This window comes from Dermochelys coriacea, chromosome 12, assembly GCF_009764565.3.
Source record: "Dermochelys coriacea isolate rDerCor1 chromosome 12, rDerCor1.pri.v4, whole genome shotgun sequence".
NCBI classification, from domain to species: Eukaryota; Metazoa; Chordata; order Testudines; family Dermochelyidae; genus Dermochelys; species Dermochelys coriacea.
Window position 1 is genome coordinate 41738644 of NC_050079.1, and position 17451 is coordinate 41756094.

The 17451-nt window shown below is 53.8% G+C and overlaps 1 protein-coding gene across 4 annotated transcripts in view; it reads left to right on the forward strand.

The window, feature by feature from the left end:
* Window positions 1-17451, forward strand: part of WWP2 (WW domain containing E3 ubiquitin protein ligase 2) — an 86449-nt gene that overhangs the window by 26827 nt on the left and 42171 nt on the right. For all 4 annotated transcript variants that reach the window (XM_043494722.1, XM_038367758.2, XM_038367754.2 and 1 more), the window contains one exon: window positions 14827-14945. In XM_043494722.1, the coding sequence (XP_043350657.1) occupies window positions 14827-14945 (119 nt within the window). The remainder of the gene's footprint in view (window positions 1-14826; window positions 14946-17451) is intronic.

Sequence of the window (17451 nt, forward strand, 5' to 3'; positions counted from 1 at the left end):
GGTGTTGGCAGGAGAGTGCAGAGATGCCCTGGCAGGGCCGGGTGGGGGAGCTGCCTGGCAGGGATGAGGCAGATGGGGTGGTCGTGGGGAGTGGAGGCTAGGAGTCTGCCTGACTGGGACGGCTGCCTGGAAGGGGAGAAATGGGCTTATTGTAACCTGCCTCCAAAGAGGCTGTAGCCAGGAAGGAACCTGCCTTTGACATGCTGTGCAATTCCTCCCCGTGTATGCCCCTCCCCTTGGTCCAGCTGGGTCTGTTCGAGTGTTAGCCCTCTAGGCAACTGTTTGTCTTTCCTATGTTTGTACAGCACCCAGCACTGTGGGGTCCCAGTGCCCTGCGGGCCTTGGGGCGCTTCCACAGGAATTGCAGAAGGCTGCAGCCGAGGGCGGCTCGGGCTGGTTTACTCCTGCCCGGAGTCGGAAAGGGCTCCAGCTGCCATCACCCATGCTGGTAACGCCTTGCTGTCCTGCTCTGGCCTCGGCGCTCGGCTTCCAGACAAATTCTTTTGTTGTTGCTGCCCAAGAAGTCTCTTTTTTTTTTTTTTTTTTTTTTTTTTTTTTTCTTGTACGCCAGTGGCAAGGCCCTGCCAGGCTGCTGGGGGTGCTGAGGTGAAGCAGCCCTGCTCTCCTCTCACTCACACCGTGCCCCAAGGCCGGTCTGGGGCATGTTGACGTGCTGGCATCTGTGCAGCTTTGTCAGAGGGGGACGCAGAGCAGTGAGGGAGCATTCTGCTGGCAGGCGAAGAGACGCTGTGGAAGGGGCCTGCTCCTTTGATCCCCTCTAGCAGATCTGGTCAGACCCCCATAGGCAGCTGCCCGTGTTTGTCTCGGAGGCTGTGTGCAGCGTTTGGTTCCACACAGTAGGATGGAGGCCTCTTCACACAGTCTAGAGATCCAGAGCAGGAGCATCAGCCCCTGAGCTCTGCTGAGAAGAAGCTGGCTACATCCTTGTGCAATGTCTCCATTTCCCTGGCTCAGGAGGGGCAGGAGGCTCCCCGAGCACAGCTCCTCCCCTGCTGGCCAGTGGGCACGGCTGCCAGGGGCAGGCCAAGGACCAGCTTGATGTTCTCTGGCTCGTCTCATCTCTCTGTTGCTTTGCTTCTAACGCTTGGGCCACTTACTAGCCCTTTATACCCCCAGACGATCCTCCAAATCAGTCTGACCCCATGGGAACTACACCGAGCTCCTGGCCAACCCCCCATCCCCCAGTTGCTCTCCCCCTCCTTCCAAACCCGCTCCTGAGCAGTGTCTTCTCTTCAGGGGCTTCATCCCAGCCTGCTGTTCAGTCCAGCCACATCCCCTGCTGCAGTGTCACTTGATGGGGACAGCTGCACCCAGCCCCAAAGCGACACAGTCTGAGCCCTCCCCTCGGCTGATAAGGTTTCCTTGTCTGGAGCAGCAGTAACACCCATGGCCCAGGAATGGGCTCGGCTCAGCCACTACTCAGCCTGTAGCCAGCTGCCAGTGTCCTGTATTGCTTGGTGTGGTCCAGTGCCATCAGTACTAACCAACCCTGCATCTAGCTAAGACTGAATTGTAGGGAGGCAGAACTCAGTTACCCAAGCTGGAATTTAGGCAGCAAGTACCTCAGCTCGCACGAGGGATCTTTAATGAGCACAGAGGGCAAAGCCAGCAACACAGCACCCTCTCTCCCCCTCCCCCCCATCCTACTGGCTGAATTGCTCATATCACTTCAGCACCTTTGGAGGTCTCCTATCTACATGCTGGGCAGGCCACGCAGACAGGAAGAGGAGAATCGTGTACAGGCAGCTAATGCCAGGTTTGGAATTCAGCACTAGGCAGGCACATGCAGCCACCAAACTCACTTCCCAGCTCTAGACTCGCCTTAAGACGGCACTGCCCCCTAGTAACCGGGATGGACTACCTATGCCAAGGTGCTAAACATAGCCAACCCAGGTCCGAGGCCTGGCCATCCGGAGTCAAGCCGCCTGCAGCCCTGACAGAACATCAAACTGAAGACCATGATCAGCACCTTAGCCTCCAGCCTTGTGTCTCTGGATATGGAGCCCAGTCCCTAAAGCTTCCACTCCACACAGGACTCTGGAATTGCTCCACCTTCATGGGAAGGGGCAATGGCAGTGGTGTGAGCACCCTCCTCACCACTCCTTGGAGCCCATGTGTACTCAGCACATGGAGAAAGAAGAGAGGAGCCTGCCCTGAAGGAGCAAAGAGCCCAGCACCACTATAATTCCTTTCAGAAGCCCTGCGCTTCTACGCGCAGGATCTGCTGGCCCATGCGGACAGAGCAGCACCACCCTAATGTCTCAGCTGCCCTGTTGGGAAATGCTGGGATTCTCTTTTTTGAAGACACGGGCCTGTAAGCAGAACATCTGTAGGAGCTGCTGGCTGCCGGCCATCAGCTACAAATCTACATAGATGTTAAATCCAACCCCATGTTGACAGTGTGACACGTCTCCCAGTAACCACAGCTCCAAAGCGAGCAGCTTCTCCCCACTTCATTCAGCTCCAGAAGGCCAGGATATGGCCCCAAGCCAGGGAGAGGATGACCCAGTGCTGTAGCCGAACACTTCCAAAGGAAATGAGTAGCTGCTTTCCCGCCTTCAGCCCTGGTCGCTTTGCCTCTCCTGCCCGCCCTGCATATTCTGACCGGCTCCCACGCAGGCCACACCCAGTGTGGGCAGCCTGCTTTCCCCCCAGCACAGGAGCCTACTGCTGCTTTAATCAAAGCAGCAGCTGGGGCTATCCAAGCCTCAGGAGCTGTTCGGAGGGAGCCCCTGCAGCCTGGGCTTGCATGGGTTTATCCAGTTACACGCACTGCTGGATTCAAAGGGAAATGCCAGGTTCCCTCCACACACCCATCACTCCAGCTGAGGGAAACTGCTCTGGTTGTCGCAGGCCAACCCCCAGCCTAGCTCTCTTTCGAGGGGCCCAGAGAGGAGCGGCCAAGTGGCCCTACAACCACTGCTGTGCTGCCCCAGAGGGGAGCGGGAGAATGCCTTTGGGTTCTCACAAGGAACCTCGTTGCCCACACTTCCAGTGTAGAAAGAGCTCTTGGAGTCACCATGGGTAGTTCTCTGAGCACATCTGCTCCCTGTGCAGGGCCAGTCAAAACCCTAACAGAATGGTATGAGCCATCAGGAAGGGGCTAGATAATGAGGCAGACAATATTATAAGGCCGCTAGATAAATCCCTGGTACTCCCACATCTTGACTAGTACGTGCAGTGCTGGTCGCTCCGTCTAAAAACATACCTTAGAATTGGAAAAAGGACAGAGAAGGGCAACAGAAATGAGTAGGGGTATGGAACAGCTTCCATATGAGGAGATATTAAAAAGGCTGGGGCTCTTCATCGTGGAAAAAGACGACTAAGGGGGGTAATGACAGAGTTCTATAAAATTATGACTGGTGTGGAGAAAGTGAATGGCGAAGTATTATTTACCTCTTACCATGACACACGAACCAGAGGTCACCCAATAAATTAACAGATAGTAGGTTTAAAACAAACAAAAGGAAGTACTTCTTCACACAGTGCATGGACAACCTGTGGAACTCATTGCTAGGGGACGTTGTGAAGGACAAAACTATAAGGGGGTTCAAAAAGGAATTAGCTATGTTCATGGAGGATTGGTTCATCAATGGCTATTAGCCCAGATGGTCAGGGACACAACCCCATCCTCTGGGTATCTCTAAACCTCTGACTGCCGGATGCTGGGATTGGATGACGGGATGGATCACTCGATGGTTACCTGTTCTGTTCATTCCCTCTGGGGCACCTGGCACTGGCCACTGTCAGAAGACAGGATACTGGGCTTGATGGACCACTGGTCTGACCCAGTATGGCCAGGAGCTGGCTGGACCCACAGGGAGCCCCTGAAAAGCACTGGGATCTGAAATATCCCTATGGCCCCCATGGCTTTAGAGTGGCCCCTGTGTGTGAGTCACAGGGAGATGAGCTGCAAGAGGCAGGAGACCCCAGAAAGGGGCAGAAGGGCAGTGATAAGGCTGAGAGCAGCTCTGCTGGAGCTTATCCACCCAGCTCAGGTACTGGGAGCTCTTAGCCTCACATAGATCTGACTATTTCTTGCCAAACCTGACACCCTGATCACTGGGCTTTGCCCTGTGGCAGGTGTGGGGAGAGTCTCTGATCAACAAAGTAGGACAGGCAGAAATGGCAAGGGTGCCACATAGCTGCCTGTGGGAGAGCCGGCTGTACCCGCCCCGGATGGTGCTGGAGGCTGCTGGCTCCCGTCTGGGCAAGGAGACCATTTGCGTCTGTCTGGCGGGGGCAGTGAGCAGCGATAAGTCAAACGCTGCTGAGATGTCAGGGGCCTGGCCTCCCTGGGAGCCTGAGCCAGATTCTGGAGTGCAAACAGCTTCACACAAGCCAGTGTACTTCAAGCCTGCTGAGCCTGGATGTCCACAGATGTGGCGACATCTCCTGCTTGCAGCCTTTGAGAAAGGCACTCGGGTGAGCATAGGCAAGTTGCCCGGAGAGTCAGTGGCCCAGGGCACCATGCCCCAGGGCTCACCAGCCCTCCAGAACAGCCGCCCTAGGGCTATGGAGAACAAACGTGAACCTCCAGGTTGGCCACTCGCTCCGCTAGGACACAGGGCCTGATCCCTGGGCAGAGAACTGTTGGCTCCAGCACGCCAGGTAAAGCATCCTCTCTGCAATGGTGAACGTGCCAGTGCCCCAACTTCACCCAGCACCCCGGCAGTGACTTCTGGGCTGTTTTTATTTCTCTCCGCACCTTTTGTTCAGTATTGCTGCCTGGTGCGTTCCACCTCAGAGTTGGCCACTTTTCTATGGCAGAGAGTGATTCCTGTGTGTGTATGAGAGCAGGCTGGGAGTCCACAGTGGGAAAGGTTTTGTTTGCGTGTTGAGTGTTCTTTCCATGGGCTGGAGACCTCCCTTAAAGATGGGATAGGAATAAAAGGGTTAGTCTTTGCTCCTCAACAATTTCTGCCCTGTCTTCTCAAAGGAAACTGCTTGGTCAGGGCTTCCTTTTCTTCCACAGCACAAATGGTGCCCTGAGATTTGCTGGTAAACTTGGGGATAGGGTGTGAAATTCCACAGTTAACTGTGTGAAGAGAGAATAAAGAGCCAGTCATTTGCGCTGGCTCGGAAAGCTGGTGTCCTGGGTGTGGGGGAGCTGCTACAAACCTTGTGTGCTGTGAGCGAGGGGCAGAGGTGGGGTGGGGGAGTCCGTCGCTGTTGCTGCTCAGCGTATTGCAGGGGCAGGAGGCTGCAGATTGCGAGATGGTACGTGACGTAATCTGGTCGTGGACATATCACGAGTTCTGGTGCTCCGAAGGGCTTCTCCAAGCTAGGCGCAGGTTTTGCTATACCTGCTTTACAAGGGCTGATGTCTTACCCTCTGATTAGCGATGGGCAAGAATCTTCTTGTGAGGCCGTTCATTGCTCGGGTAATCTAGAGTCAAAGCCACTGGTCACTCACCCTTAAATGTTGTCTAGCCTCCCTTGGGCTGAGTTTTACACAGCGCTGTACATGGCCCCCGCACCTTACAAAACAGGACTTTGCAGTGGGATATGATAGCAGAAATGCCGAGCAGAGCTTTGAGCTCGAGGCTGTGGTCCTAGAGCAGGGGGACGATGGGCTATGGGCAGCAGCAGCTGGGTATAGCATTCAAGGCTGAGCATCTCCTGTTCAGACAGCAATGATTGGAGGGAGTTGCGAGAAGAGCACTGAGGATGGTCAGGGGCTGGAGGAGAGAGGTGTGAAAGGTATGCGTGGCTTTACAGTGGGGAGGTTGGTGTGAGGGGGGCTGTCAGGAAGGCTTGCTGCGTGTGAGCTCTGCAAGGCTGTGGAAGGGTCTCCAAAGGGGAGGCTGGGAGCCCCATCAGGGGACACTAGCAAATCTCGGGAAGAGGCCAGCCTGAACCTTAGACTCTCCTCCAGATCCTGCCACCACACAACCTCATGTGGCTTCTGGGCTGGGAGTGTGCAGAGGGACAGCCTCAAATCTGGGCCAGCCTGCTGATCGGGCTTGCGAGCAGCGCTCTCCTGCGGCCCTGGCTGGGCTGGGAGCAATTCTGCAAGCTGTGAAACCTTCCGAGGCCAGGACATTTTGCCTTCGTTTGTTCCAACAGCTGAGACTTGGGCTAAGCTGAGAGCTGGAGGTTTAGGCTGTGGAGGGCAAAGGGCTGCGGAGGCGCTTTCTGGGCATGGTCGCTTGGGAGGACGAGTGGCAAGGCTAATAGCAGCCTTGTCTACACTACCAACTAGCTGTCCCCTGCTAGCACTGGTGGGAGCCCTCGGGTGGGCAGCAGTCTAGCTCCAGCTGCTATCCTCAGTGCCCCGATTAAGCTGGCTTTGAGCAGATATGATGAATGTGATGCTGGAGCCAGGGAACAGGCTGTGCGCAGGCTCCCCATAGCGCCAATCCCAGGGCAGGGGAACCTCTGTATTGGGGGGGTGGGGGAAGGGGCCGTAGAAATCTAGTGTGGAGGAGGTTGGTGCGTTTGCAGCACTTAATGTCCCTGGCCCTGCTGCTCCATCCATGCATGGTCTGTCCGATGCCACCCTCAGTGTGAGGGTCCGTGCAAGGGAGGCTGGAGAGCCTGTGTACATGGCATCCTTTTCCAGCCCTCTCAGGATGGGAGAGGCGGTTTCCCTTCTCCTCACTTCGTGATGCTGCTACGTGCAATGTGCTTCCTTCTGCCCTACAAACAGATGGGGAAGCCTCTGCCTCTGTCATCTCCTCCCCGCGCTTTCATGGAGACCAGAGGAATTTCTCAGCTGTGCATTTCACCTTGTGGCTAATGGCTCTGGGGGCCCCCATAGCACGTTCTCCAGAGCTGCCCAGACACTAGGCACTCGAGCCGTCCTGGCCTCATCCCCAGGGCGCACTCTGCCCTTCTGTCTCCCATTCAGCTGCACCCTCTTACTGTGGGAGTGTCTCCTGTGTTGGGCTTTAGTAGGTCACCCTGCAGTCCCTGTGCTGGGGTCATGGGTTTGTGACCACATTCAGACGGGGTGAAATGACCATGTGCTTGGAGGAGATGGAACCCACTGGGTGGGTTTAAGCGGGGCCTAGACACAAGCTCTGGGCCTGCCCCTGCCCTTGCAGAGCGGGCGAAGGCCGGGGCTCTGTCTGGGGGCTGGCAGTATTCTGTTTTGGCTGAGTCTGCTGCCCCTGCTCTCTCCTGAGCTCTGGTCGACTTGGGTTTGCGCAGAAGGGGGCGAGAGCCTCCCGCAGCTCCCCATGTGACAGGGTGTCTGAACGCATTCCTGACTCAGCCTGGCTTTGGCTCTCCTCCCCTGGGTGCTGGCAAGGCTCCGAGAGTCGATTCCCATCGAGCTCTGCCTTGCTTTTTCCTGCTCCTATTTTAAGTGTTGGTTCCCAGCTACGTCTTCACCATGTGGCTGTGCTCTGTTTGTTTCCAGGCCTCTATTAAAAGACGGTGCCCATGCGGGAGTGCTCGTAGGAGGGCTGGGCTGGCAGGCTGGCTAATTCGGGCCTGGTAACCCTGTGTGGTCTTCTGGCAGCCTGGAAACATCCTGTTTTGGTTTCTAAAATCTCTCTGGTCTGCTTCTAGCTTGTCTGTATTGAGAAGGGCCCAGCATGCGTCTGAAGCTGCCTGCTCCGATGGGGTCCAGCCTGTGTGGGGAGCGCTGCCACCTCCCTTCCCTCAGCTGGAGCACCTGGTAGCTGGGCTCTCACCATAGCCTTCACCGTTAGCTTTGGGTAGAACATGTCCCTTGTCCTCACTGCCATCTGGCTTCAGAAGGGAAGCTCCTTTCCAAGAGATTGCAGGGAGAGGCATTGACTCGCCTGGAGGGAGCAGGGAGAATGTTCCTCTTGGGGCCCGAGATCTCCCCACAGTGTGTTGAGTGCAGTGGGTTTGGTCTTTAGCCCTTTACAACTGGCCCTCACTGCAGCAGAGCCCAGGCCCTGAGCTCAGGCCTTGCCTCAACCAGGGTTTGGACTTGAGCAGTTTAACAGGGTGTGTGTGTGTGTGTGTGTGTGGGGGGGGGGGGTTGTAATGAGAATTGTAGCCAGAGCCAAGGCTGTTTTTCCAGGGCTGCCCCATGGAGGAATTGTGACTAGACAGAAACAGGCCTACCTGCTCCTGCTCGCATTCCGACCCAGCCGGCTGCTGAACAGAGCCGGCTGCTCTTGTCAGTGACTGGTTTCTCTGTAGCAATCGGCTTCTGCTATTGCCCACATTCCCTCCCTGTCCCAGGGTCACACTCGGCTGCTCCCCACAGAGAGCAAGAACTGAGCGACCGGAAGCAATTGTGGGCTTGTCAGTGCTTGTGTGGGGCACAATTGATGATGTGGCCCTGTGGCTGCCAAGCTGCCTTTTCCTCCCCGATTCCAGCTCTGGGCAGAGTCCTGAGCTGCAGGGACAGCGGGAGGGTTTTGCCCTTTTAAGGTGATAGCTTGTCTGGACTCTTTCCTCTCGCTGCTCCCCTCTCTCCCTGCAGAAGGGACTGCTTCAGCAGGGCTCATTTGGGAGCAGTGCACTGCCCTATGGTCTTGAGCTGCTCGAGCCAGGTGGGGGAGAGTCCTGGCTGTTCTCTGCCTGAGGGGTTTCCCCTGCCCTCGTTTACAGAGCTAGTGTAAAAAGCCCACTTGGAACATCATCTGAATGCCAGATTATTTCCACGAGTCAGTGATTCCTGTTGCCCCCCCCCCAGCTTTAAACAGATGTCTTCTGCAGCCACCAGAGCCTTCCAGGCTGCTCCTTGCCCCGGAAAGGACTCTGTTTTTTGGTGGCTGTGATCCAACTCCCCTACCAGCTGGCCCTGAACTCTGCCCCACCCTGCTCAGACATGGTCTTCAGCCAGCAAGGGTGAAGCGGTTCCTTTTCCTGAGGGTCTCCGTGCTCTGCTGGGGCACAGAGCAGTGAAGGGACCATGCACCTAGAACTGGGGACCCAGTTTGCCACCAGTTGCCAGGAGAGCTGGCTCGAAACTTGGATTGTGTCAATGCAGCCCAGGGCTAAAGCTTGCTTAGGAAACGTGGCAGCTGCCAGTGTTTTGCTCCTGCTGGAGGCCTCAGCTGGCACATGGGTCTCTCCCCTCATAGCCAGGTCAGTACAGACCGGATCCCCTAATCATGTTTGTGTAACTGCTTTGGCTGGTTCCCCTTCCTCTCCGCTCTGTGCAGCCAGAGAGCCCAGGGTACATTGCTTTGCATCCTGCTGCTGCTCTGTGTACATTGATTAGTGTTCTATTTCTATTATGGTAGCACCCAAAGGCCCCCGTGGGATTGGGGCCCTTGGTCCTGGGCACTCTGCATTGTGTGCCCTGGCCACTGTCCTGCTGAGGGACATGCTCAGAATGCAGTGACACCCAAGGGGTCCGGCAGCATAGCGGATGTGATGGCAGGAGAGCTACACTGTAGACACAAAGTGAACCAGAAACTGTGTGTGTGTGTGTGTGTGTGTGTGTGACCAGATCCCTGTTGCAAGTTGTAGTGTAGACAGGACTTGCCCGAGGTCACACAGCAAGCCAGGAGTGGAGACAGTAATAGAACCTGCGAGTCCTGACTCCAGTCCCTTGCTCACCCAGGAGCCTGGGCAGAGTTGGAGACAGATCTGTGGCTTTGTGGCACACCCATTTCTTGGCTGGCCAGCAAAGGCATTGTTCCACTGAGAGACTGGCTTCCTCCTTAGCTCTGCTGCCCTGTCCATGCGATCTCCTGACCTTCAGCCCTCGTGCCACTGTCCTGCTCTCAGTCAAGGGGTGTGCCTAGATTCAAGGGCAGCTAGTGTGCCCTGCTCTGTCGACAGGCCTCTTCTCCAGATCTCCAGCTCTATACACCTCACTGAAATGATGCTGCCAATGCATGTTAACTCAGGAGGAGGGGAGCATTGGCTAGAAGGTAGAGGTTGATGGCTTAGGTGTATCACAGCCCTCTGCTGAGGAATGGGGTGATCCATACAGCCTGCTCCTTCCAGAGCTCACAGGAAGTAATCCCAAGGCTCTGCCTCCTGCTAGCCCTCCTGGTGTGCATGGCCTCTTTGCTTGTGCATGAGATTTTAACCCCTTGATTTGTGTGGAATAAAGAAGACAGGCTATTCTTCAGGGTCTGTGCTGAGAGCAGAAGTAAAGACTCTGTGCCTGGGAGTTGACCAGCCATGTGTAAGAGCCCCCCCATTTCCTCCAGTCAATGTTAAGGTTGGTGCTAACTTGGGGTTGAGGGCTAGGGGCTTCAAATAACTTCTGAGTAGACATGGATCAGCCTGAAAATTAACTGCTGCCCCCAAACATAGTTGCTAAGTGTAATGGGTTTTATGAAAGTTATGTAATGAGATAATTTGCATATTTACAAATAATTTGCATATGCCCCTAACTTGATCTTAAGTAAATGGTTTTACTGTGAGTGAAACGTCGGCTGGCAGCCCTAGAGAATGAAGCCTGGCAAGTATTTACGAGCCACAGCAGGGTAGGCTTCATGTGCTCACTGCCCTGCAGCATGGCCCATCCTGCGGGGAGGGCCACTTGCAGTAACAAGGCAGTGCTGTCTCAGGACCTGGGATCCACCAAACTCCTCTTACAGAGGGGCCCCAAACATCCATTAGATGGGAACAGCTTTTCATCCTGACTGAGGTAACCTGAGTTCAGGGAAGTCCAGAGTCTGTCTGTAGGAAACACTGCAAAACCTTCCTCTTTGAAAACGCCTTCCACCCTAAGAGTGGCCCTCACAGCATGCTATCTTCACCCTAACAACTGCAGGGGGTGTGGCTGAAATCTAAAATCCCTCCCTCAACCAGGACTTTCCTCCAGAAATGGAGATGTGTCCAAGAGCTCAAGGAGGCTGGTGGAGCGCTCACTGTTGCAATCCATGTCATGTGGAAGGCTCTCTGATACCAGCGGTGGGCAGCAGTACAATCCCAATAGTATAAAATGGGCAGAGAGTAGGGCTGGGTTCAGGATGAAGACTGATAGGTGAAAGCTTTGTAAGCTGTCAGCAATGCCCTGAGGTGTCTAATGCCCCAGCAAGTGTGAAAATCAGAGAGGTCCTATACAAATATGTCGCATTAAAAACCAGTGTAGTTAGAAGAATGTTAAGGTTGCAAAGTTGAGCTCTCAACAGTTAAGAAAAGCCAGAATGAAGGTTCCCAGTGCTATCTGAACACTCCCTCGCATGCATATATGTTAGGATAGTCTTGAACTCCATAGTCACACATTAGACTCATAGAAATGTGGGACTTGGAAGGACCTCGAGAGGTTTTCTAGCCCCCTGTGCTGAGGCAGGGCTAAGTACTATCTAGATTGTGCCTGGCTCGTGTTTGTCTAACCTGCTCTGAAAAATCTCCAATGATGGAGATTCCGCAGCCTCCCTAGGTAATTTGTTCCAGTGCTTAACCATCCTGACAGGAAGATTTTCCTGATGTCCAGCCTGAATCTCCCTTGCTGCAATGTAAGCCCATTGCGTCTTGTCCTGTCCTCAGTGGTTCAGGAGAGCAATTTATCACCCTCCTCTTTATAACACTCTTTTATGTACTTGAAGGCTGTTGGCTCCCCCCCCGCCCCCTTCTCCAGACTAAACAAATGTAGTTTATCAGTCTTTCCTTGTAGGTCATTGTTTTTTCCTGTATCAGCTGTCAGCAGGGTTTCAGATCCATAGCACAGACCTCTTCCATCTGAGAGAGAGCCTGCATGGCTGGTGCAGCCTGAGAGAGGGGGTAGTGGGCGGGCGGGCAGCAGGGGCAGCAGCAGCCTCTCTCATCCATGTTCAGATCCTGCCCTATTCCCTTCCCCATTGAGTCACCCCAGCCTCTGGCTCCCCCATCCCTCCCTGGGGCAGGCTCTGTGCTGGCTGAGTGCCTGAAGCCAGGTGTCACTGCACCTCCAGCAGCTGCTGCAGGAGGAACTACATCTCCGGCCCATGGCTCAGCCAAATGCATGGCCTGCAGGCTGAGATGCGGGCAGGGAGAGAGAGAGAGAGAGAGAGAGAGAGACGAGCTGTGTGACGCTGGGCAGCTGTGCTCTAAAAAGCATAGGCATAACCCAACTTAGCACTGCTGCAGGGCTGGGCTGCCCGTCAGCATGCCATCTGCTTGGTGGTCTCCTCCGCCCAGGTCAACTGAGTCGAGAGCTCAGGCCCTATGGTCAGGGACAGGTGGCAGATGAGCTCCCTCCCACCAGTGCTTCAAGCCACTTGGTGGGCTGTAGGTCCACTGCTCATCTCTGCGTTTACCTTTCCGGCATGCATCCTTCTCTGCCAGAGAACTGGCAGGATTTGGAGGCCAGGGTGGGTGAGCGGCTGCAGAGACGGGACTGCTCTGGTGCCTGTCCCTGTGAGGGAGGCGTTGGTGCTCAACCACCTGGTCCAGTCCATGCTCCGGCACCGGCTCAACACCCTGAGCCTGGCCCCGGAGATCCTGGCCCGGCTCCAGAGGGTAGCTCTGGAGTTCTTCTGGCTGGGGCTGCACTGGGTCTCTGCAAGGGTCCTGAGTCTTCCCCTGGAGGTGGGGGACAGAGCCTGGTCTGCCTCCACAGCCAGGTCCATGTCTTCCGCCTCCAGGCCCTGCAGAGACTCCTTTAGGGTGCAGGTAGTCCGGTAAGGAGCACGTTGGTGCACGCGCCTTCCTCTGCCGCCTCCGAGGGCTCCAATACGACCAGCAGCTCTTTTCTCTCCATCCGAGCGGTCTTCTGTGAGACCTCTCTGAGCTGCCAGTCTTCTACCAGGACCTCCTCCGGACCTGGAAACTGTTCTTGGCGACCAGGTCCGTTGTGGCCACCGAGGGGGCGGACCTCCTCGCGGAGCGCCTGCTACACAACCCCAACCTATGTGTACAGGTGGCGGAGTCCCCCCCTTGGTGCACCGGAGACTGGTCCTGGCACAAGCCACCAGAATCGGAGATCTCCTGGATTATGACAGTCGGGACTGGATGGATCCGCAAGTGCTTGATCAGTAGCATGGGGCTCTCCAACCTCCTGACTCCCGTGTGTGCTCCAGGAGGTGGGGGTAGCCTTGTCACTCACCTCTCAGGTTTTCCTTGAGCGGGTACTGGGAGAGGGTGCTCCCCACTCACTCCAGGCCCTCTGGACCTTTTCATCGTGCCCCCTGTCCTGCGAGTCCCCCAGCTCCCTCCCCTCCATAACCCGAGCCAGCTGTGCACCCTGCAGCCAGTTCGCTTCAAAAACATGCCAAGGGAACACCTTTACATGCTCGTGCTCCACACGTTTCACTTTCTGATCCTCATGTCCCGCCCCGATGCCAAATGGCGGGACTATTTACCACCTGTAGAGGGTGAGGAACCCTGGTGGGTCAGACTCTATTCCACCCTGGTCCCATGGCCCACCGGGGATATCGGTTGGTGGCTCCTTCATGGAGCCATAAGCTCAGGCGTGTGCCTGTCACGGTTCACCCCCATCCCCGATCCCTGCCCCTTTTGTGGTTTGAGGGAGAACCTGGTGCAAGCTTATCTGAAATGCACCAAGTTGCAGCCCCTATTCCGGCTCCTCCAGAACCTCCTGCTGAGGTTCTGGCTGCACTTTTCCCCAGACCTCTTCATATATTCACACCCTGTTCGTGGCCCCACCAAGTTGCGAGACCTCCTCATCAGCCTCCTCCTGGCCCTGGCCAAAGTGGCCATCTTCAACACCAGGAGGAGGATGCTGTATGAGGAGGTGCTCTGCGACTGGGGGCCTATCTCTGCTCCTCCCTGGTCTCATGCATCCAGGTAGAGTTCCTCTGGGTGGCATCCGCTGGCTCCCTAGACAGCATTGAGGAGCAGTGGGCACTGTCCGAGGTTTTCTGCTCGGTGTCCCCCGCTGGATCCCTAGTTCTGAACCTGTGACCTCCACTCCTTTCCCTGTTGTTCTTTAGTTGTCCCCTGTGTTTAGTTGGATCCCAGGTCTAATGGTCCCTCCTGCAAGGCTGGGGGAGAGGCCTTTAGACATGCGTGGGCTTATGCCTGCCCGTTTCCTGGAAATTCAATATGGCCAACAACTCCTGTCTGAGACCAGTGTGTCTGAGACTAGCCTTCCAGGACCCCAGCGCCCAGCCAGCCTGCCCCTTCATGCATGGGGAGTGGTTGGCACTGCGATTCCAGTGCTGCTGTGTCCCATTGCCTTCCGTACTCACCTGTGGCTGGTGTGTGGTGCTAAGGTTCTCCTGAATTGCTCTGCTCAGCCTTACTGTGAGACATGCCATGTTTTCTTAGGCTGCAAGCGCTGGCGGCTGGAGTTGTCGAGTGGGAGGCTGCTCAGTGCGTGAAGTTGTCTGGCCATGCCCACGCACTCTTTGGGAACGGGAGCATCTCAGGCATACCGGGGGGAATTTTGCCTACAGGACGGTGCACTGAACTGAGCCCGGGGAGCCACTTCATGAGAGAGCTGTATGACTGGGGAGAGGCTCTAAAATGTGACCGCTGCTGATAGGGAGAGTCCTGTGTCTAGATCGGGCTTGGGGACCAGGTCTGAGACGAATTCAGGAGCAGTAGGACTCCCAAGTACCAAATAACCAAGCGTCTCTCAGAAGAGACTTGGACTATTCATTAATATGCCATTAGTGCAAGGCGAGGAGAGGCCTTTGTGTGGAACTGAGACCTCTGAGCCCCTAATGCACAGCACCAAAGCCCACACGCTGTTTCTCCTGGACTCCCCATTGCTGGGACTTGGGCACGAGTGGCCGAGATGTGTCTGGAACCAGTGTGCCTGCCTGTCTCTGAGCTGGGTGTTCTGGAGAGAGGGTGTTCAAAGTTAGGTAGGTGCTCTGGGGAGCACGATGGCATGGGACTCACTGGGAAGGCTGGAGGGAGGGTAGTCTGTGGCCTTCAGCACAGTTCCGGGCAAAAAGAACTGAGGAGTTTCCTTCTGAGGTCAGCCTAGTCTCTGACCTGTTGTGTGTCATTATCCCGCAGGACACACGGAAATTCAGCTGGAGCGGCCAGACAGAACGCAGGGAATGGAGACCACCATCCCAGCACCAGGGTCCACCACCAACAGCAAGTCAAGAGTCCAAGCACAGCAAATGGCACAGGTGAAGCATGGGACTGGATGGGCTGATGCTTGGCTTTTCACATAGCGGCTGTATGGCAGGCAGCACTCAGGGCCTCAGCTGATGGAGCAAGATGAAGCTGTACGGGTGCTTGTTGAACCAAAGCTGTCTCCCGGTAACACACAGCATGGCCCATGGCTGCCCTGGAATTTCATGAAAATATTGTGTAATGTGGCCAAAGACTACTGGTCCCAGCGTGCAGTGCTCTATTTTGAACCAAACAGACAGCCCACAGTATGTGCTGGGACTTGTGCTCTCCCCGCATTGCCATATTTAAGGAGAGAGAAGTTCCATTGTGGGCCAGTTAGGAGCATCCTTTGGGTTCCTTGTGAGTTGCCATTGTGGCCCCATGACTGAGTAATTGGAACAGCTCTGCCATAGATTCCAAGGTCTGAAGGGACCATTGTGATCCTCTAGTCTGACCTCTTGTATAGCACAGGCTAGAGAACTGCCCCCAAATAACTTCCAGAGCAGATCTTTTAGAAAAATAGCCATTCTTCATTTAAAAATTCTCAGTAATGGAGAATTCACTGTGACTTTTGGTAAGTTGTTCCAACAGTTAATTACTCGCACTGGTAAAAATTTACACCTTATTTCCAATCTGAATTTGTCTAGCTTCAACTTCCAGCCATTGGATTGTGTTAGACCTTTCTCTGGTAGATCGAAGAGCCCACTATTAAATATTTTTTCCCCATGTAGATACTTGTGGACTGTGATCAAGTCACCCCTTGCACTTCTCTTTGTTAAGCTAAGTAGACTGAGCTATTTGAGTCCGTCACTACAAGGCATATGTTCTCATTCTTCAATCATTCTTGTGGCTCTTCTCTGAACCCTCTCCAATTTGTCAATGTTGTTTTTGAATTGTGGGCACCAGAATTGGATACAATATTCTAGCAACAGTCACACCAATGCCAAATTCAAAAGTAAAATAACCTCTCTACTTCTCCTCGAGATTCCTCTGGTTAAGCATTCCAGGATCGCATTAGCTGTTTTGACCACAGTGTCACACTGGGAATTCATGTTCAGCTGATTGTCCGCTACGACCCCCAATCTTTTCAGAGTCACTGCTTCCCAGGATAGAGTCATCCATTCTGTAAATATGGCTGACGTGTTTTGTCCTAGATGTATATATTTACATTTAACTGTATAAAAATCCATATTGTTTGATTGTGCCTAGTTTAGCAAGTGATCCAGATCACTGTCAGTGACTTGTCCTCTTCATTATTTACCATTGCTCCAATTTTTTCATCATCTGCAACTTTATCATTGATGATCTTACATTTTCTTCCAGGTCATTGATAAAACTATTAAATAACCTAGGGCCAAGAACCGATCCCCACTGAGGGGACACCCGTTTAATTTATGATTTCCTATTTACAGTTACATTTTGAGACTTATCAGTTAGCCAGTTTCTAATCACTTAACGTGTGCCATGTTAATTTTATATAGTTCTGTTTTTTTAATGAAAACGTGCAACGCCCCATCAAATTCCCTGCAAAAAACCAAATATTACGTCAATACTGCTACCTTTATCAACCAAACTTGTAATGTGAAACTAAGTTCATTTTTTTGATAGATCTATTTGCCATAACCCATGTTGATTTGCATTAATTACATTATCCTCCTTTAGTTTAGTTTTAATCGAGGCCTGTATCAGTGGCTCCATTATTTTGCCCAGGGTTGATGTCAGGCAGAAAGGCCTATAATTACCTTGGCACAACATTAGCCTTCTTCCAGTCTTCGGGAAGAACTTCCCCAGTGCTCCAAGACTTACTGAAAACTAGTATTAATGGTTCAGTGGGCACTTCATCCAGCTCTTCTAAAACTCTTGGATACAAGTTATTTGGACGTGCTGATTTTAAAAATGTCTGACTTTAGTAGCTTCTGTTTGCATCTCTGGTGGATGTTAAGTGGAATTGAAAGAGTGTTACCACCACCACCATCTGTTTTCCCACCCCAGTTATAGAACAGCAATACTGTGACATACCAAGGTACAGGCCAGACCAGTGTGAGGTTGTGTGACCCCTGCCCTGCAACCTTGGGTGCCTTAAAATGCCGTGCTGAAGTAGTTCCCACCTGGGCCACTCACAAACAGCCTTCCAGCATGCAAGCCACACCGTGAGCGGCTCTGTGTAATTGCAGCCTGCCAGCCACGCTTGGCTTACACTGTAGCTCTCACTGACCTTGGGTGATCCCAGCACAACCCCAGTCTCAGATTTCCCCCAAGAAATGTATGTCCTGTACTGGCCAGCCCTCTCCTGGACAATACAAATATTTAGTCTTATTTCTTTAATGGGATAATATGCCGGTGTCCTTACACTCTGTAATCAAGTTAGATTGCGCTCTTTAAGTCTCTCACTGTTTTTTTTTTACCAGCCCTCGAAGTTTTTGTGGCATTTTTCTGCACCCTTTCCGATTTTTCCGTATCCTTTTTAAAACATGGACATCACGCAATATTCCAGTATCAGTTTCACCAATGTCATGTACA